This window comes from Chelonia mydas, chromosome 27 (genome assembly GCF_015237465.2).
Source record: "Chelonia mydas isolate rCheMyd1 chromosome 27, rCheMyd1.pri.v2, whole genome shotgun sequence".
In the NCBI taxonomy this organism is placed as follows: Eukaryota; Metazoa; Chordata; order Testudines; family Cheloniidae; genus Chelonia; species Chelonia mydas.
The window spans coordinates 7836432-7857300 of record NC_057860.1 but is presented as its reverse complement, the minus strand read 5'-3'; the positions used below and the strand labels follow the sequence as shown (position 1 = coordinate 7857300).

At 49.2% G+C, this 20869-nt stretch overlaps 1 protein-coding gene across 33 annotated transcripts in view; it reads left to right on the top strand.

The window, feature by feature from the left end:
- Positions 1–20339, top strand: part of MAPT (microtubule associated protein tau) — a 100983-nt gene extending 80644 nt beyond the window's left edge. For 17 of the 33 annotated variants that reach the window (XM_043536809.1, XM_043536803.1, XM_043536800.1 and 14 more), the window contains 4 exons: positions 1600–1692; positions 6242–6323; positions 6772–6884; positions 12555–20339. In XM_043536809.1, the coding sequence (XP_043392744.1) occupies positions 1600–1692; positions 6242–6323; positions 6772–6884; positions 12555–12770 (504 nt within the window). In that variant the 3' untranslated portion in view covers positions 12771–20339. Of the gene's footprint in view, positions 1–1599; positions 1693–4656; positions 5807–5828; positions 5868–6241; positions 6324–6771; positions 6885–11286; positions 11423–12554 lie in introns of those variants that run through there. The other 16 variants (XM_043536812.1, XM_043536811.1, XM_043536807.1 and 13 more) reach the window with 6 other exon arrangements.
- The last annotated feature ends 530 nt before the right edge of the window (positions 20340–20869 follow it).

Here is a 20869-nt window from a genome sequence, read left to right as displayed (position 1 = left end):
TTGAATTGGCTGTGTGTGACGTGTTGTGTGTTCGTTGGACTGTCTGTGCATGTGCACTTAATGACATGCTGTTGTTTTAAAAACCCATCCAAACTGATTTGTTTCCAGAATGACTAATCATGCTAAGGCTAAAAAAAAATTCCCATAGGAGACTTCATCAGCCCCCACTTTCTACATACCCATCATCAGCCCTTTAAAAATGAAATGGAGAAAGGAGCTCTGGGACACAGCCTTAATGGTAGCAGCAATAACTGGCTACAGCAGGCCAGAAGCTTTGCTGAAGTGTGCATCTGCTGTGTGGCCAAGGAACAGATAATGCAGTCCACCTGCATTTGTGTTGATTTGTAACTCTCGCCCAGGCAGTGGAGTTAGTGAAGTGGGGATTTCTTCTGCTCTTCGCATGGTTATGTTGCTAAACACTAGCTTTCTCATAAAGTAAACTTTGGGCTTGTCTGCATGCAAAGTCGTACTGGCATGGTTAAAGCAGAACTCCTCCTCTAGTGTGGATGCAGTTACACTGGTATAAAGGTGCTTTTCGATTCCTAGATTTCAAAGCCAGAAAACACCATTAGATCACCTAGTTTGACCTTCTTATGGGGAGGGGAATAAACCGTGGTGGTATAAGGTGCCTTTATCCCAGTATAACTCTGTCTACATCGGGGGCTGTACTGGTATAACCATAGCGGTAAGAATTCACATTCCAAATTAAAATGATTATACTGGCACGAAATCTGTCTGTCGATAGGCCTCAGCTAGTGGCAGGCCAGGCCCTCTGAGCATAACCGCATGTAAGTCACCTGTCGATTTATAGTTTGTGTATGTGTGTATTTAGAAACAGTGTATAGCTGTAGATCTGAAATACAGAGTCAAAGAGGCAAATCCTTCAGCTTCGTTTGTAACGGAGCTATTCTGGCCATTCTGTCTAGAATTTAAGACTTTATAAAGTGCAAAGACTTTGGTCTCCATTCCTCTATAGCTCTTTCCGTCTCAGATGTTTGAATCCCTCTGAACCCATGTGTGGGGTCTGACCGTGTTCCATATTTCTGGTTTGTGCTCTTAGCTGGCTGTGTCTGCCCCTTCCATTCTCAGTCACGCAGCTCTGAGGGAAAGCGAGTCTACTATGCTGCAGCTCCCCCAATCTGGCGGGGTTTGGAGCGGGGCGGCTCGGGGGTTGCTTCAGGCCCATCTCTCCTCTAACCCCACCAGATTAGAGCTGGGGAATTTATGCAGAGCCAGCAGAAGTTTCATTTTCCTCACTTGGAATTCCAGAGCACTTTCCGACCCCCTCATTGCTTGGCATGTTTCCCTCTGAATGTGCTGGAGGAAACGTGGACAGCTGGGGTTTTTGCATGTTTTTCTAGCTTGTAAACTGGGGCTACCTATGCTGGAGACAAGCAGTTGTATCTGAGCTCTAACCAGGCGCTGCTCACCTCTGCTGGCCTCTGTAGAACCAGTATCTTGAGCAGACAAAGCAGCATCGAACCAGCCCATTGGCACTGTTCTCTGTACTGGGTGGTGCTCTGCCATTTGCGTTGTTTAACACAGAGTTGATCTCTGGATGATGGTGGTGTTACTCATGCTCTTTTCTGGCTGTCGAAGGTGCAGATAATGAATAAGAAGCTGGATCTTAGCAACGTTCAATCCAAGTGTGGCTCAAAGGATAATATCAAACACAGCCCAGGAGGAGGCAGTGTGAGTATTTTCACACTTTCACGCACGATAACAGAACTTATTAATAGTGGCGTGATTTTGTACACTAAACCTCCAACGCTATCTTCAGCGGCCGCGCGTTCGGATAGCTATTGGTGATGCCCAGTAAATTAACCCATTAACACGGAAGGCCTGGTTAGATAAACTCTGCCGAGTCTGTTACATGCATCGCATGAACAGATTTAATTGAAAATCCTTCAAGAAGAAACGGTGTTCCATAAGAAAATCTCCTGTTAATCCAGAGGTTTCTAGCTATCTGGAAGTATAATTCTGCCTTATTGTCTGCAGAATGGAATCACTGAGTGTAAGAGGCAGATACTAATACTCTCTGTGTGCCCGTCTTTGCTATGGACGGGTAGTTTAGGAAGTGCAGGCAAACTGAGGTCCCCTAGTTCTGTAAAGTGCCATCTACAATTGCAACACCATATAAAACGTGAAAGACCCAGTCACTGCCTGAGAGCTACGTTCAAACTCAGGCAGAGGATGATATATGGGTGCCATGGTCCTTTTAACGATCGTGCATCTACTTGTTAGTGACAGGTTTCAGAGTAGCAGCCATGTTAGTCTGTATCCAAAAAAGAAAAGGAGGACTAGCAGGTCTCTAAGGTGCCACAAGTCCTCCTTTTCTTTTTGTTAATGACACCCATATAGTGACGCTGCAGCGTGGTAGGGGCCCCCTAAGAGTTACAGTGGAGTCGCATCATACGCGCATTTAACTTACGCGAATTCAACTATACGCGCTCGGCAGAAAATAAGGAACCATAACAATAACTCACGGCGGTGGAGTACTGTACAGGAGTTGACGGGAGAGCGCTCGGGGGTCGATTTATCACGTCTAGACTAGAAGCGATAAATCGACCCCCTGCTGGATCGATCGCTGCCCGCTGATCGGGTGAGCATCTCGCCGCACTGAGTGTGATTTTTAGTATTTAAAGATACATATTTTTTGTACAACATGGCCCCTAAACGCCAGCCAACTACTTCATCTGGTGCTCAGCCGAAGAAACAGCGATCTGTTCCAACACTGGAGGAAAAACTGGCTGTGTTGGACTTATTGAGAGACGGTATGTGTCTCCAGTGTGGCACGTAAATATGGCCGCAACGAATCAAGCATCCATGCTATCAAGATTCGAGAGAGAGAAATTTGTCAAGTTGTGGCATCAAATGCTCCAATAACTGCTAAGGTGACGAGCCAGGTATGTGATAAGTCTTTTTAGTGAAGACTGAAAAGGCATTAAACTTATGGCTGGAAGACATGAACCATAAACGTGTGCCTGTCGATGGCAACACATTGCGAGGAAAGGCTCTTAGCCTCTACGCGCTGTTCAGACCTCCCGCCGAAGAGGGACAGCCTTCTGATGAGAAGGAATTCAAAGCCACCCAAGGTTGGCTTAACAGTTTTAGGAACCACTTCAACCTCAAAAACGTGCAGACTACTGGTGAAGCTGCATCTTCCAATGAAGAGGCAGCAAAAGCCTACCCCGAGCAATTAAAGAAAATCCTAGAAGCAAAGGGCTATCTTCTGGAACCAGTTTTTAATGCTGACGAGACTGGGCTCTTCTGGAAAAAAACGCCTAACTGCACTTACGCTTCGAAATCAGAAAGACAAGCCCTGGCTCCAAAGCAGCTAAAGTCCGTGTGACTGTGTTGTTTTGTGGCAATGCGGCTGGGCATTCAATAAAGCCGGGCTTGCTCTGCAAGGCTGCAAATCCCCGTGCCCTAAAAGGCAAGAACAAAAATCTCCTGTGTGTGTTCTGGCAATCAAATAAAAAGGCTTCGGTGACGGCAGCATTCTTTCTGGATTGGTTCCACAAGTGTTTCATTCCGGAGGTCAAGCGGTACCTCCAAGAGAAAGGACTTGGCTTAAAGTGTTGCTGATCGTAGACAATGCTCCTCGCCACCCTGCGGCACTCCGGTTTGCACGGAACGACGTTGACGTCGTCTTTCTCCCTTTTTTATTCTTTCGTTCTTCCATCTCTCTCTCTTTTTGACTACTTGCGATTTCCGCCTTACGTGCTGACTTTAGAACCTAACCCCCGCGTAAGATGCCACTCCACTGTATATACAGTTTACAAATACACGCCCAGCCCAAAAATTTTACCTGTACTCGTATGGTCCAGGAAAGAGGAACAAAAACTGCGTGTTGAGTGAGTTCACTAGCCGTTAAATCTGTAGGTGATCAGCTGTGTCCTCACACGGCAGTTGGAGTCAGGCTGCCTGTGTGATGAGTTATATGGCTCTGTGAGCCGTGCTTTGGGCACTATTGTCTGTAAATATTATGAAATCTGTATAGTACAGGGTTAAAAGCACACAAATAACTAGATTTCACGGGGGGAGGCCAGATTTCACAGTTCGTGATGCGTTTTTCATGACTGTGAATTTGGTAGGACCCTACTTATACTTATCAGCAGCCTCAGACCTTTTCACACCAATTGACTTCCTTTTGTTTTCTCCTCTCTGTGATTCCCCTCCCTCCCCCAGGGGCTGGGCTGGCAGAAGGGCCTGTCCTTTCAGCGTTTGAAAATAAGCAGGCAGTGCAACCATAGTGTCAGATATTGATGTTACACGTTTATTTAGCGACCGGAAGAACTGGCTCATCAGAAGTCGTTGGCTTCCTTGAAGCAAATTTCCTGCCAACTTTGGAGAAAAAGGGATGGGGGTTGTGCTTTCTCCGCATAGGGCCCTTCCCCCCCCGCCCCCTCTGATTTTTGCCCGGGATACATGGTGCTGCTGTGTGTACTTTGTGAGAGGCCAGCAGTCTGTGCTCTTGACACTGATTCACTCTAATATGGGCAAGTGAATTCATCTTTCTTGCCACTCAGAACTCCGTTAGTTAATGGGAAATGAGCTGTTGGTATAGCAACGTTCATCTTTTTGTAAGCGTTGGGCACCGCCACTCTAGGGTCTCATCTGATAATCCAGTGTGACCTTTTTCTTCTCCCCCAGGGAGGTGCATTAGGTGAGGGGTGGTCTGAGCATTGCAGTGGGAGCCAGGAACTCCTGAGGTCTAATCTGGGCTCTGGCATGGATCCCCTCAGGCAACTTGCTTTGTGCCTCTGTATCCTCCTCTCTGAAATAGGGTTGCCTTTTCTCTGCCTCTAGGAGGATTGTGAGGGTTAGTTGATTGATGTCTGTAAAAGGGTTGGGAGAAGGGCAGAGAATTTCTGTTTATTATTTGTAAACGCCTTTGAAGATGGAAGGCGCTGTAGGCGCGAGAGCTCAACTATGCTTGATTCAAGCTTGTATTCTTTTATTGGTGCCTACTTAATTTAAATGAAAGGTGCTGAAGACTTCTTGGGATGTGTGAGGGAGTTGCGGATACAGAGAGCAGCTGCCGGCCATGTGTGCTGCTGAGGTTCTTTGAGTCATTCTTTTCTGGCCTCTTGTGTCGATTACAAGAGCCATTTCCCTGTGTCTTTCTCCATTCCCAGCTCTCTCCTCTGTGACGCCAAACCCTAGGATTCTCTTTCTCCAGTTTTACTCTCCTTTGCATGTAGACTGTGCGCTCTGGTATCTACATGCAAGAACCGCATTAAAATAAAGGAAGGCTTGTTATCACTATGGTATTACCATCAGATATTTGGCTTTTGAAGTAACTCTGAGGGATATGGGGACGTTTTCCCTTCTGTTTTCTGCTCATGATGTCACTAGGGTGTGTGTGTGTTGTTTGTTCATATGTATGTAACCCTGGCATGCCTGGGTCTCCCAGGACTTTCTAGAATATGATCTGTCATCAGATTGTTCAGTATGTTCTTTCTTACAGCTACGAACCCAGATTTACTTTAACTGTCCCTGTTGTGTGTATTGCAAAACTTGTGTCTTGTTTAACCAGTTTAAATGTTTCCAAAGGCTGTTACCCACAAAAAAAATTCCAGGCGCTCAGTGTCATGTGATGAGAAATCTTTGAACTTGCTGGTTTAAATGGCACCATTTAAATGAAATGATGAGATGTACACATTCAGACATGCTAAAAAATTTAAATGCATTGTAAGTAATACTGTATAATGTGGTTTTGTGTATTATCGCTTTGCGACTCGTGTAATTCCATTACAACATTTTTCAGAAACACATGTTTCAGTCACTTATTCTACACACATTGATCATTTCTGTTCTTTCAGTTTTTGTGGACATAAACTTTAAGTTTTACTTCAGAAAAGGTATTTATTTTTTTTACATTTCTCTTTAGTATATCTTTTTTTGGATGATCTGAATATGAAACTTAATTAAACATTCCACTTTTTTCTCTCACTTAAGCACTTTAAACTGCCTTTGCTTCCCCCCCTTGGAGAACGGATGATAACCTTGTGCATGCTGACATGTTGATTTTAGATTGGCCGCTACACATGCGCTTTAATGATTTCACAGTTTCTGGTGGCAAGTTCTTCTGTAATTGCTAGTGTATTAATCTTTCGGGGGTTAACTACATTTTGTCTCAAATCCAAATCAGGTCCCAGTGTATTCAGTGCCTTCTTTATCCTTGGTGATGCTAAAAATGGGGTGACCTTTCCCTTTTTCTTTTTGATATGAACAGGTGCAAATTGTTTACAAGCCTGTAGACCTGAGCCATGTGACATCCAAATGTGGTTCCTTGGGCAACATTCATCATAAACCAGGTATTGTCTGACTTCGTAGTGCCTGAGATTTCCAGTGTTTTCTTTGTAACCTACATTTTAGACATACCGTGCCAAGTGAGAGCGATAAAGAGCAGAGAGGTGGGGCTGGGCTGACAATACAGGGATCAGACAGCAAGTGTGAAAAATTGGTATGGGATGTGGGTAATAGGTGCCCTAAGACAAAACCCCAAATATCTGGACTGTCCCTATAAAAACAGGACTTCTGGTCACCCTAGCCGAGGAAGAGAGACTTAGAATGGCTGGTGGGGCTCGGAACACTTAAGGGGCACCGTTTAACAATCGTTATTCTGATCATTCCCCATCCATCAACATATCTTGGTGCCCAGATGTGACAGCTATTAGACAGCGTGCACTATAGATGCTTGACTCCAGAAACCTGGGTTTCATTCTCTGGCAGCACCTAGCCCCACTCTGCTTTCTCGTCCAGGTGGTGGCCAGGTGGAGGTGAAATCGGAGAAACTGGACTTCAAAGAGAAGGTGCAATCGAAAATTGGGTCGTTAGATAACATCAGCCATGTCCCTGGAGGAGGGAATAAAAAGGTAAAAAGCTGTACTGTACCGAGCGTCCCTGCTGCCCCCTCTCAGGTGGGCATGCGCTCTGTGTACGTGTCGGAGAGAGTATGAGGGCAAGCACAGATCAATGTCTGGACACAGCAGCTACAACCGGGTTTATCCAATTCCTGTTTCATATAAGCGTCCTCTTCTCTGAATGCCGGGTGTGTTCTCTGCCGCAGCTCCCCCGATTATCCAGCCTTCCCTGTTCTTGAAGCCACCACAGCATCTGGGGGGGAGAGGGCTGCCGTGCAGCTGAAATCAGTCACATCTGAGCGACCCTGTGCTGCTGTCTGCTTGGAGGCTGCTTGTCCAAGGTGTAAATTGTCGCCCCCGGGAAGTTTCAGGCTCCGATACAAGCACAGGCGTAACTTGAAAGTCAGCAGGGCTGAAGCATGTGCTTAAATGCTGCTCTGTGTCGGGGCCTGATCCATCCGTCTGACTCATTCGTGCTGCTGAGTAACGGGTTTGCTTTCATGCCGGTGACCTGGCAACGGCGCGTGTCGGCAGAGCTGCCTGCCGCGCTCAGGGCAACGCAGCCTTGCAGAGGAAAGTGGGACACAGCTGATCACTCTAGCGCTGTGCAGCTAAATACCAGGGCCCCAGCGAGATGTTCACAGCCTAGCAGAAATTGACCAATCACTTGCTTTTGGGGGCGATCGGGAGAAAACCATGAGAGGTGTGCGGCTTTAATGCAAGTGTGAGTGTTAACTTGCAAGCTACAGTCCGACTCGGCCCAACATGTGTGGCTGAAATTTCCTCTCAATAGACGTTATTCTCCTGCGTGTTTTTAAAAGTCCCATGCCTACCCATACTATTGGGGTCTGTGATAACGAGCTACACATTACACGCACACTCTGTGCTCAGTCCATGTTTGTAGACTAATACACATCTAAGTATTTGGGGCATTTTGAGCTGTTAGGGGCCTTTCCTACCAGGGTGGGGTGGAGTGGGTTGTGTGTGTATTTACAGTTCTTTAGCCAATAGGCATTTTAATATAAACAAGACATGAATATGAACAAGTTATTTTAATTATATATTACATGAATATAGAATCGTAGGACTGGAAGGGACCTCGAGCGATCATCTGGTCCGGTCCCCTGCACTCATGGCAGGGCTAAGTATTATCATTCTAGACCATCCCTGCCGGGTGTTTGTCAAAACAAAACAATATGATCAAGTGATTTCTTTTTATTTGATTTCCTAGTTTTTCTGTTGTTCCCTAAATGTCAGTGTAATCGAATGGGCATACACCCTGGGCTTTCCCATTGTAAGATGTTACAGCTTATAGTTGGGTTTGCATCTTACTTGGTTTTTTTTCAGCCTCAGCTGCAAAGTATGAAGCAGACTGTTGGATTTTGAAGCTGGCATTTCAGGAAAGCACTCTATTAAAGACTTGACTTTAATTAGAAAAGAGCAAGTTGGTTGACATTTCAGAGAGAAGATATTCTCTTCTGGCCTCAAACTTCAGTCTCCCAGCACAGGCTGAACAGCTGGGCAGTAAGGCTGCCGCAGTATTTGACATCTGAAAGTCGGGGGGGTGTGGTGTGCGCGCGCGCATATTTAATAATTTAAAACTAAATTAAAAGAACACAGGGAACTCTGGTAAGAATAAATATTTAACACTTGGGATGGGCTTAGTCATTCGTTTGGGGGACGTTGATGTGGTTTGAACAGTTAAACCCTTGACTAGGCAGCGTGCGTATGTACAGTCTTCTCTTTAAGCACGCACTAGTTCTGTCAAAGGTATTGAGACGACGACTCCTGCCTAAAGTTAAGCACGTGCATAGTGCTCTGCTGAATCGGCGTGTGATACTGCCAACAAACTCTGTAAAATGTGTTAAGTGTAAAAAAATACTTTTGCTGTTAGCGCATTGTGTGACTACTGCAAATACGGTATTTGTATAGCCGGTATCTTCATGGTTTAGACATGAATTGAGAAGTTGCTTGGGCTGTCTGTGTTGATTTTCTTAGTGCTGAATGCCCTGCTGTGCATTAACCGGGTCCCCACGAGGGGTGATGCGTTGGTGTGCGCACACTCCCATGTGGCTGCATAGCAAACAGTGAGATTTAATCAGTCGAATAATGATCAAACCTCATGAATAGCCAGCAATAACAAATGGCATTTTTTCTTTAGACCTGCAGTAAATTGTTCATTAAAACAAATATACATTGAAGATACTTCATAATTTGCTGTTTGTTTATTACGTAAAAATTAAAGTCCTGTTTTTAAACACAGCCTACGGCTGAAGACTTGGATGATAGTGCTTGAAACATTCTCACAGCAAAGTGAATGGCACCAGCATCTGAAATGAGACACTGAATACAGCACCACTGGGTGGATGAATTAGGCAGGAATCATGCAAGGATGCTGGGGTAGGGGGGTGATATGTGGATTCATTAGTCAAATTTGGGGACAGTGGGGCAAAGTATTCAATTTCTCTGCAGTAGGAGTGAAGGTTATTGTTGTCTTGCTGATTGTTCAACATTTTTATCTAAAACTTAACGAGATGGAAAGGTTCTGTTCAGCTCTGTGTTCCAGCACTTGGTTTTTGGATGCATTTTGTAAATGTCTTGAAAAGCTTTCTAGCTGCCAGCCTCTTCCAGCACTAGCTTCTCTGACTGAGGAATTACGTGGCTTCCTTATCCTTCTCTCACTGCCATTACACACTGAGCTGTCCTGTGCTGCTCTCTTCCTTGTTCAGCTTGAGCATCTTTTCATTTCTTTTTATCTCCTGGTACAATCACTGAGCCATAGTTAGAAGCTTTTGCCCTTTGGAGTGGGGCTTTACTTGGACATGCGATATTCAGAAGCTGCAGATTAACAACACAATAACACAGCTTCTCTAATCCCATGTCGTTGTGTATCACGGTATTGTAATTTAGCCACAGGTCTCATTCAGTCATGTGATCATGATACTGAAATTCACACCTTCTGGATGCATAAATATAACTTTGGGTACATCTACACTGCAAAAAACAAGCCACGGCAGTGAGTCTCCGAGCTCGGGTCAGCCGACTTGGGCTCACACTGCAGGGCTCAAAATCGCAATGGAGATATTCCCGCTCGGGCTGGAGTCCGGGCTCTGAGACCCTTCCCCCTTGCTAGGTTCCGGAGCCCAGGCTCCAGCCTGAGCGGGAATGTCGACACTGCTGTTTTTAGCCCCGTAGCACAAGCCTGAGTGAGTTTGAGCTGAGCTCGGAGACTCAATGCTGCAGGAATTTATTTTCTTTGTTTGAAGAGTTAGATGCACCCCCAAAAGACCAAAGAGGGTAACGTGCTGTACAGGCCCGGTGTAGCCTAGAGAGTCCCTCTCATGTCCAGGGGCCATTCTCGCCCTTTAACATAGAGCTGCTGTCTGCCAAATCCCAATATGCCCTCTTAATCCAGGGAGGAGCTGCTTGGGCTAGGATCGAGCAGGACCTGTAGCTTTTTAGGCTGCATCTCCGTTCAAGGGACAGCTGCAGTTGGTTCCATTTTAGACAAATTGGGCATGGCCCTGGCCAACTGCCGGTATGGGCCTCGGCTGGAGCAGTTTGGGAGCCCACTGCTTCATGTGACGGTTTCTCCCCTTAGGGTCTGTTAGGCTAGGAGAGGGTGGGAACATCAACTGTGTTTTAATATGTACTTGACCAACAGAGGTGGGAAAACGGGTATTTGGACAATGGAGCTGCTTCCGTCCCTGAGGTCCTCCCCACAGGAGTTACTTGCCGAAGTTACGGGGTGACACGTATCCAGACAGCCAACATGCTCCCCCAAATAGTCTACTTTTGTTTGGTGAGCGTGGGTGTCTCTACACTGGATGTGTGCACGGTATGATTGCAGCACGGGGAGGAATACCCAAATGCTAGCTCGACTCCTGGATACGTCCTCGGCTTGTGGGCCCATCTTCACTGTTACCTTTAGCTGAGCTAGCTAGAATCAAGCTAGCCTGGTGTGCGAGCAGTCACTTCCCTGGTAGCAGAGTAGACCTCCCCTTAGAGACTGCAGGATGTTTTAGGACCATAGGTTGGGTTCGGGATCCTGATTCTTGACAGCTACGTTCCGGTGTGGCAAAACTTTGCAGCGCAGACCGGGCCTCAGTGCTGCTGTTACAGCTGTGGCTCCGATTGCATTTCTCCCTATGAATCTGCTTTGGATCGTGTCTCTGGGCATCTCCTTTCTCATAGCAAATGGGATTTCCTTTTCCCACCTAGCTCCAAACCTCCTGGCCCTGTCGTCCTCTTTCTCTCTCTATGGGCTCAGTGAAATTTCCCCCTCTCCTTGGATGCATTTTGCAGACCTGTTCCTTTCCTCGCCCCCCTCTTCCCATTTCTTTGATGTAGGTTTTAATTCAGTTAATTTTGTTGCTGACGCCCTTTTGCGCCCCACTGATTTCTCCACCTGTAGAGAGAGAAGGGCAAGGATGATGAGCGCGGTGCACAAAATGGTGTCCCCCAAAGTGCAGGGCCTCAGTCATTGCTCGCTGAGCCCCCCATCCCCGAGGAGAGCCCGCTCCCAGACTTGCAGCCAGATGGTGATGCCAGTAAGTAGCCACTCATCAGCGTCCACCTTAGAGCTTATGCATCCACAAGAGAGGGGGGTTTGGCTATTGCGCAGGCCTTGGCCGTGGTGCAGGAGCCCTGTAAAGGCTCAGTATCGGCACGCTCGGCTGGCTCGTGTGTGAGGGATGGTGACGGTAATGTAATAACCAGCGAAAGTAACTGAACACTGCGGGGGAGGTTCTTTTTACAGCTTCCCCTGCACAGCTCTGCCACTGTGTCGCGGCCCCCTGCTAGTCCGAGACTCCTAGAAGATCAGGGTTGGAAGGGACCTCAGGAGGTCATCTAGTCCAACCCCCTGCTCAAAGTAGTTACAGGGTGACCCAGATCCCTAAATGGCCTCCTCAAGGATTTGAACTCTCAACCCTGGGTTTAGCAGGCTAATACTCAGATCACTGAGCTATCCCTCCCCCGGGTCCACCCGCCAAACTGCAGCCAATGTGCCGTAGGGCTGACGGCAGCACCCCGTGATGTTCTGGTCCTTCCTCCCCCTTTGAGTTTTGCCTATTCACCTTAATCTGCAGCAGCCCCTGCTGCTAGCCCCAAGACAAAGCTCCCAAAGGGGCACTTGGGGTCAGGTGCCCCCCCCCCCCCAGCTCACTTTGCTGTCAGCTGAACGCAGTGAATGAGAGCAGGTCTGCAATGATGAAAAGCCAAAAGCATTAGCCCCTGTACTGCCAATCAGTTGTCTCTAGTCCCCTCCTCAGCATTGGGCATAGGGGACTCTGCTCCTTGCCCTGCTAGGCCAGGGTTTGAGAAAGTCACTGCTCCATTGAAGTGAGGCCATAGCATGCTCACTGAGGCCCAGGTTCTGCCCTGGTTTTCCTGCAGGCACCTCCCTTTGCCTCTAGCGGCCCACCTGCCTGAGGGCCTTGGTCTGTTACGGGCAAATGGTTCCTCCAGGCTTCACCCTGCTCTCTGTCACAGGGCTGCAAATGGAACAGAAGGTGTGCTCGGTCCTCCAGTCACCCGCTGCACCCCCTGGGATGGCCCGTGGGGACGGAGCACTAACTCCCCGTTCACCGTTTTTAAAAGCCAGCCAGAGCCTCTCGCGTGGGCTTGACTGAACTGCTCCCCCACATGTCGGGGCTCACCTTGTGCCTCTTCTTTGTGCAGATCGAGTCTCACAAGCTGACCTTCCGCGAGAATGCCAAAGCCAAGACTGACCACGGAGCCGAAATCGTCTACAAGTCCCCCACCGTCTCCGGAGATGCCTCCCCCCGTCGCCTTAGCAACGTCTCCTCCACCGGCAGTATCAACATGGTGGACTCCCCCCAGCTGGCCACACTAGCTGACGAAGTGTCTGCTTCCCTGGCCAAGCAGGGCTTGTGATCGCCTGGCCGCGGGCGGAGAGAAGAGAAGAGAAATCAATCTGGCCTTCTTCCTCTGTTCCTTTTACAACTACTGCCCCCTCCCCCTGCCCCCCAGATGGGTAATGATTTAACCTACTTTTACTGTCCATTCAGCTCTGGCTCCAGGACTTCAAAATCAGTAACAGCATTAGATATAAACCCTCGCCTTCCCCAGGCGATCTTAGCCCAGTATAAAGGAACCTGATCACACCCACACAAAGGGAGTTTGGTTTCTGGAGAGGGTGGTGCTGCTTAAATTTAACTTCAAGGTACAAGCCTGTTTCCCCCAGCGTCATTTCAGCCAGACTGATCCCCAGCCCCCCAAGATACAGTGAGCCCGGCACCTCCCCGCCTCTAACAACATCCCTGGTTGCTTTCCAGCACCCCCACCCACCCCCAGGCCACTGGTTTGCTTCAAACATGCTTCATTGTCCCAGCAATTTCCTGGGGGCAACCGCCCCCTGCTGGGGAGCATGAGGCACAGCCCTCACCATGGAAATGGAGTCATGACAATGGAAATCTCGTGTTTGCAGTGTTGTTGTGGCAGTGTCGGTCCCAGGATATGAGAGAGACCAAGGTGGGTGAGGTAAAAGCTTTTACTGGACCAGCTCTGGTTGGTGAGAGAGACAAGCTTTCGAGCTACACAGAACTCTTCCCTCCGCTCTGGGAAGGGTACTTGGTGTTACAGCTGAGTAACTGCGAGCACCTTTCCCGGACCTGAGGAAGAGCTCGGTGTAGCTGGAAAATGTCTCTCCCACCGCCAGAAGCTGGTCTAGTAAAAGCTGTTACCTCACCCACTTGCCTCTCTGATGAAAATCTCAGACTAGTTAATACTATGTAGAAACCCAGAGACAGTATGGGAGGCCACCCACCTTCCCCAGGGACTTCTTGGGGAGGGATGTGACAGAAACACCCTTTTTCTCCCCTGGAATTTGGCCCCGAAGCTACTTGGATTCCTGGTCACAGGCTGGGGCCGACGCTCCGACTGTCTCTCCTCTAATTAAAGGGCACCAGCCTTATTCCTTACACCCAGCAAAACTGACTTTCAAGTCCTGGGAGCCCACAGCTTCCCTACACGTGGTGCGAATGCCACGCCCTGAAGGGCGTAGTTCTGTTAGCCACGGCAAACTCGCTGTTCTCAGAGCTGGTTCCTTTGTCTAGGCAAGGATCTCGCCTGCTCTCTGGTTTCACTAACGTGTGGTTTTAGGGCTCCTCCTTTTAACTCATATTAATGACAACAACTGGTGACTCTTCTCCCAGGCTGTTCCTCTTACAAAAGGATTTCAGCCTTCAACCCAGGCCTCTAGGGCAGGGCCTGCTCCCACCACTACTCTTCTCCTGGGCTGAGGGTTCTTACCCTGCTCAATTTTATGGCCTTGGGCATCTATCCAGTTCACCGCCCTCTTCCTCCTGTCCCGCTCCCACTCCTGCCAGCGTGTGTCCTGTGCACTGTGTGGTCTGGAGTGCAGGTAACCCCGGAGCACGGTCCCTCTGCAAGGCAACAATATGCCTTAAACACTGGGAGAGTGGGTTGGGGGACCTGTTGCAAGAACGAGCAGAGTGCTGGGGCTATGCTGACCCATCTGAATTCCTAAGGAATATTGTGAGGACAGGGGGGATGGCTGGAATTTGTTTCCCTCCCTCCATACCTGTAGGCTTTCTGTTCCTCCCATGGTACGAGGCTACAGCCATGCTTGTCTGTGTCTGAGTGATTGATTGTGGGCTTGAATTCTGTGAGGCTGGCCACACAGATTTCTCAACTTGTGTGTCAGTTTCTGAGAAGCTGCCCTAGCCGTGAGGCCGTTGCAGAGTGAAAGTTCTCTTGCCCTGAGCTGAATTAATAGAGGACTTTCATGTTCTGTGCTATCTTCCAGTAGAAAAGGGAGTCTCTTGAGTTAGACACATCTGGGACAGCTAAGAGCTGTGGGATTTGAATTCTCCATCTTGTTAGCATAACAATTACTAGAGCGAAGGCACGTTTCTTTGGTCAGAGCAGTGGATAGAGGGTGACAAAGCCGCGGACAGATGGAAAGAGCATCACTCTTTCACCTCGCAATTTTTGGAAGAAAAACTTTGTCCAGGAGATAAGATGTGCCTGAAGATAGAAATTGGGCTTCCCTCTTCTTAAACCCGACTGCCTGCCCATAAATCCCTCCCTTACACCCCCAGGTGGCCCCTGCCTCTTTTAAGCTCCAAAAGCTGGCTCCATGCGGTGGTAATGATGACACTAGGGATTATCACTTCATTTAGCAAAGGGATGCTCTTGACGTGTATCCCTCCCGCCCTAGTTTTGTCGGAGTGGTGCATTTATGCTGGAGCTGTTGAGTAGATGAGTCTTGGATTTTTTCTTTGGCATACCCTAGTGTTGTATAGTGGGACTTGTCTGTATATGCTTGGAAATCACCAGGGTGATGATTGTTCTGTAAAAAGCATGTGTTGTAAAATTCAGTAGGTAGGTTTTGAACTGCCCCGTGTGCTCAGTACTGAGCTAGAATTCAGCCAAAGCGACTCTCGCTGCTGTTCGTTTAATCAGAAAAGAGTGAGAGGAAATCTGGCTAAGGCCAGAGACAAATGCAGTCAGCACTGACCCGGTAGCAGCTCATGATGGGAAATGTATTTCCAGAAGCTGGAGGGTTCTGGCCCTATGAGCTGTGTATGTTTTCTGGGAATTTGGCCAGCAAAGGACAGAGAAGACTCTGGAAGTTCATCGCAGAAGGTGGTTGCACTGCTTAGCTGGTGAAATTGTCCTGCTAGATAATTGGGTCACTGAGCCCAACCCTTCATCCTGTGCAGGACTGGGCTGTACATGTCCTCTGAGACTTTTTCCAGTCTTCATTAGATGCCCCAGGTGATGAGGCTGCCCTTGGCTTCATAGCCACTGCCCAGGAAAACCTTTCCCAAAGCCAAGTGCTGTCGTGGCGATGGGAGTGCTGCAGGCCTGGTGATCACTTTTCTCTGGATCACATTTGAACCCTTGAGTGCTATAGATCCCAGCAGCATTTTAATGGACTTCCAACTTTAAAAAGGAGGCAGAGCGGATCCCCTCCTGTTACACCCACTGAGCACTTGGTATTTTGTGGCTCAGCCTCCCAGTGATCTCTCTCGTAAGCACTTCCAGTCCCTGACACCCCTGTACTGCCCTCCTTTGCAGATGGGGAAAAGGAGGCAGGCTGGAGGAGTGATTTGCCCAAAGCGTCAGTCATTGAGCTGGGATTAGAATTTGGGGAGCCCAGGGCTCAAACCAGTAAAGCCTTTGATTTCACAGGAGCACCATTTCCTCCGTTACCCAGTGACCCGCTGGTGGGAGAAGCAGAGGGCAGCTCTGTTCCGTCTTCTGAAGCTCGAGCTGCTAGTTCCCACCCTGTGTAATGTCCGGCTTGAGGCTGGGAGCAAGGCTCACTTCTGTGCCAGTGACTGTGGGGGCTGTGATCAAAGACCATTAAAGCTGACTCCCCGGGGCGGCCCATTGGCTGCGTAAGGCAGAAGACACTTTAATGTTTGGAAGTGGTGTGTTAGTCACATCCTGTGGCTCCCCCATTAACAACCTCAGCTTCTCTGGGGTCTTTGTGAGCTTACCAGACCCCTCATGGCCCCCCGGTGTGAGTGCAGCTCTTCGGGAGGTCAGAGGCCAGGGAGTGAGACACTCACTGCTAGACATGGGGGTGGGGTGTCTGTGATACAGTAACTCCTCACTTCACCTTGTAGTTATGTTCCTGAAAAATGCAACTTAAAGCGAAATGATGTTAAGCGAATCCAATTTTCCCATAAGAATTAATGTAAATAGGGGGACAAAAGACTGTGTGTGTAAGTTTTAAACAATTTATGATGATGATTGTGAAGCTTGGTTGAGGTGGTGGGATATTTCCCAGGGAATGCCTTACTGCTAAATGATGAACTAGCACTTGGCTGAGCCCTCAAGGGTTAACTGGTTGTTAATGGAGCCTCACACTCTGCAAGGCAGCAGGAATGGAGGGAGGGGAGAGACACACCCTGTGTGTGTGTGTGTGTGTGTGTGAGAGAGAGATGCGCATTGCCCCTTCAGGTACCTGCCCCACTCTTAAGTACACTGCCTTGTTAAGTTAATCAGCAAGCTGAGATGGCAGCAGCTGCTGCCAGGAAGCTCCCTCTGTCCTGAGCGTCTCCCCCGCTGTACGGAGATGGGGTAAGCGGGTTGCAGGAGCAGGGGTATGCTCTGACATTAGCCCCTCCTGCCCCCAGCAAGCAGGAGGCTCTGGAGAGCAGCTCCCAGGCAAAGGGCAGGCGCAGCACACGGGCGTTGGGGGAGGGAGAGCTGAACTGCCGGCAGTTGATAGCCCAGGGCTGCTGCACAGGGAAGTGGGGAGCTGAGGGTCCACCCCGGTTCCAAGCCCCCATCAGGCTGCTCTTCCTGCAAGCAGGGGGCTGCACAACTGTAAATGAGCATGTTCCCCCATCGATCGGTGACATAACAACGTTAAGCAGGTCGACTTTAAGGGAGGAGTTGCTGTACCATGTCCAGGCACCGGGCTTGGGGGCTGTGTAGTGAGAGGGCCACACGCACACCTGGCAGGATGGGGCTGCCTGAAGGCGAGCTCAGGATTAAAGGGCGTGCCAGGAACTAGCGCGTTAGTCTGGGGGCGGTGTGTTCCCTGGAGAGAGGCTGATTTCGGAATTGTAAGTGGAAAAGAAAATGCCCGGAAGTTGGGTGGCTTCCTGGGGCTTTCAAGTGTAAATCATGGGAAAGTAGGTGAGCTGTGGAGAAGAGCCTTAAAGGAAAGCTGCCCTTCAAAATAAAAAGAGCTGAGCTGCTGGGGGAGCCCGGAAGTCCAGAGGTGCTTCGGGTTTGCACCATTCGAGCCCTTTGTTTTAGCCGCTCGTTTATGCAACCCTGAGTGCAAATTAAGGTTAAAACAAGAAACTATCCCTCTCTCGCTGCTTTAGTTGCTATGGCAACCTATTCGGACGAAGAGGGAGGTCACTGGCCTTGGCTGATGCTTGCCATCCCTTGCCCTGCTGCGCATGCAGTCCCGCCTGGCAGCCTTTGCCAGACCGAAGAGGCTTCGATCTGCTTCCGAGCTAGCTTTCCTTCCTCAAGGGCGGGGCCACCTGTGGTGGAGGCGAAGCTGTTTCTGAGGAGGAGATGTCAGTGTTCGGGAAATCGGCGGGGGCTACCCCCGCCCCGTTCCCCCACTGATACAGCCTGGGCGTACCCAGCAAGGTACCTGGCTCGGGCCACTGCCGTGCTCGGTGGCAGGATTTCAAACGGCCGGACCCTTTCACGGGCCTGCTGTTTTACGGTGTAGACCTGCATCCAGCAGCCCTTTGCCAGTGCGAGTCAGCCCAGCACGAATGGCAGGGGGCCAGCAAGTCTGGCTTTGCTCAGGGGCCACGTTTGCAATAGGCTGCTCTGTTTTAGAGGCACAGGGCTATTGCTTCCTAGCTCGTAGTCCAGTAGTGGTGCTTGTTTGCCTGGTTTGTTGCAACCTTATCTCCTGTATGATGAGCAGAGGCAGCCCTGAGTTTAGCATCAGAGCTCATCCCGCCCGCTACTAGCATCAGTCTCGCCAGAGGTAATGGCCAGATATGGAGCAGCCTGCTGCTCTTGTACCAAAACAACTGAGGGAGGAGGAGTCTGAGCCCTGGTGCAGCTGTTGGCTCTGGTGTATGGACTAACCCCCCCGAGGAAATGAGCTACTCCTAAGGCAGCTCAGTGTCAGGTACCTGGCTGGGTAAAGGATGTCACCACACTGTTTTCCTTCTTATAATTACATTGACTGAGCTGAATTTCAGTTTTAGATGTTCAAGGGCGGAGGGATAGCTCAGCGGTTTGAGGATTGGCCTGCTAAACCCATGGTTGTGAGTTCAATCCTTGAGGGGGCCATTTAGGGATCTGGGGCAAACATTGGGGACTGGTCCTGCTTTGAGCAGGGGGTTGGACTAGATGATGTCCTGAGGTCCCTTCCAACCCTGATATTCTACAAGCTGTGAATCAGTTCAGCTGGTGTGGTGGGTGGCACAAATTCGAGCCTGGAGTTTCTGGCCCTGAGCAATGGTATGATTTCTCTAGGCTGCCAGTACAGCCAGCTGTCTCTGTTGCTCATTCTGATCAGCCCTTCAGGAACCAAGAGGAGTCTGGGGAAGGTTGCCTGAAGGACTGGCTCAGCTTGGAAAGGGAGATGCTAGCTGGGGTGTTGAGGGCAAGCAAGTCAGCCTATTGGCCAACACTTATTTCCACTGGGATCTCCACATTCACTATTTGCACTCAGTGGAGCCACAGCATTGGTTGTCTAATGCCAGCTGAATGCATTCGCTGTCAATAGTTCCACTTAAATGGACTCTGTGATTATCTTTGTATCATTGTGGGATGATAGGAACCCTAGGATATTTCTGTCCTATGTAAATGAGCAACTGGGAGACCCAGTGAACAAATCAGTTCACCCATTTTAACCCTCTTCTGCTTCAGACTGGGCACCTGCAGTGCTGTTAATCTAAAACTCTCCTTAGGCCACACTGTACTCAGTGGAAATTGGCTAAGTCAGGGCTTGCTGCAGGCCCCTGCCACTTCCCAACACCCTTGCGGCCTGGCCCGGCCAGAGGTGCTTGGCTTTGGCACAGTCAGCACCCAGTTATTTTATAATGTAGATAGCTGGAGTTCAGGAATGGGGGGTTTTAGTTTTATTAACCCTTAGAACCCCAGCCTGAATGTCAGTTGTTGGAAGCTTACAGAGATCTGCAGCCTCAACCCCCTTCCCGGCTGTTTCAACTTCCCAAAGTCAGTCCTCGAATCTGCAGTCATTGCTGTGTCTAGAGCTTCTCTCCCTGCCCTTTCCAGCCCCCTGCTATGCTGTCAGCACTCTACCCTCTCCAGATGGGTCCCAGCCCTTCGTTGCAGCACCCAGACACTTATCTTCCAGCAAAGTAGCTAGGCCCAGTTCCCACCCTAACCCTCCATTCTCCAAGAGCCCAAGCCTGACCCCCAGCCCATAGAATGTGGTCATTTTATAGACATCATCTACCTGGGCCTTAAGCCAAGACCTGAGATTTACTGCTAAAGGATGGTACACTGATGTTCTGTTCCTTTGCTACAACACCCATCTTGGTCTGAAAAGGGTTCAAACTGGTACTATAGAACTGTATTTCTGAATTGGGGGGAGGGATAGCTCAGTGGTTTGAGCATTGGCCTGCTAAATCCAGGGTTGTCACTTCAATCCTTGAGGGGGTCATTTAGGGATCTGGGGCAAAAATTGGGGATTGGTCCTGCTTTGAGCAGGAGGTTGGTCTAGATTACCTCCTGAAGTCCCTTCCAACCCTGATATTCTATGAACTCCAAAAAATGCTCGCTACAGGCATTTGAAGTGGCAAAAGGACAATTCTAGTATTTGCAATCCTGTGATTCCCTTTTGAATTTTGCAGGGGGATGGGGTAGGAGGGCTTAATCTCTGTATGATCATCCTAGCTTAGCTTCCTGTTTGTGACTGTCCCTAGTGTAGTGTGTGTGTTTTAACAACTGGTTTACACGGATCGTTGCTGTAAACGTGAATTTGGAAATAAAGTCATTACTACAACAAAATGCTGCCTTGGTGCCCCTGCTTGCAGGAGGGGATGGAAAGGGTGGGTCTGTTCACCCCTGGGGGAACACTGCTGGTCCTCTGGACAGCTATTACATACCCCATGGGCAGAGCTGCAGTAGAATCAAACATTCCCTCCGAACAGGGCCATGCAGAACGTACTGTGCGAAATCTTCCACCACCCCATACAATGGGCACTGCAGCAAGTATCGTTCACCTGCACCTACCCGAAGATAAGCCTTAAACTGTAGGCCATGTTAATCCAGTGCTGCCTAGGTGAAAAACAAGCACTTGCCAATGGTGTATGTTCGGTCTCTTAAGAACAAGGCTTCATTTAACCTTTCAGGGCTCTGAGCACAGCAAAGGTTTTAGGATGGGAGAGAGCAAAAAACGACAGGCCAGGTCCTGTGAGATTTCCAGCCACCCCAGGCTTGAGGTCTCACGGGATTTGGAGTCCTGGGCTCACAGATACTTTGCCACCTTCCCTTAGCTAGGCTGCTGTGGGCTGTGCTAGTCACAGCTTTGGAAGGAA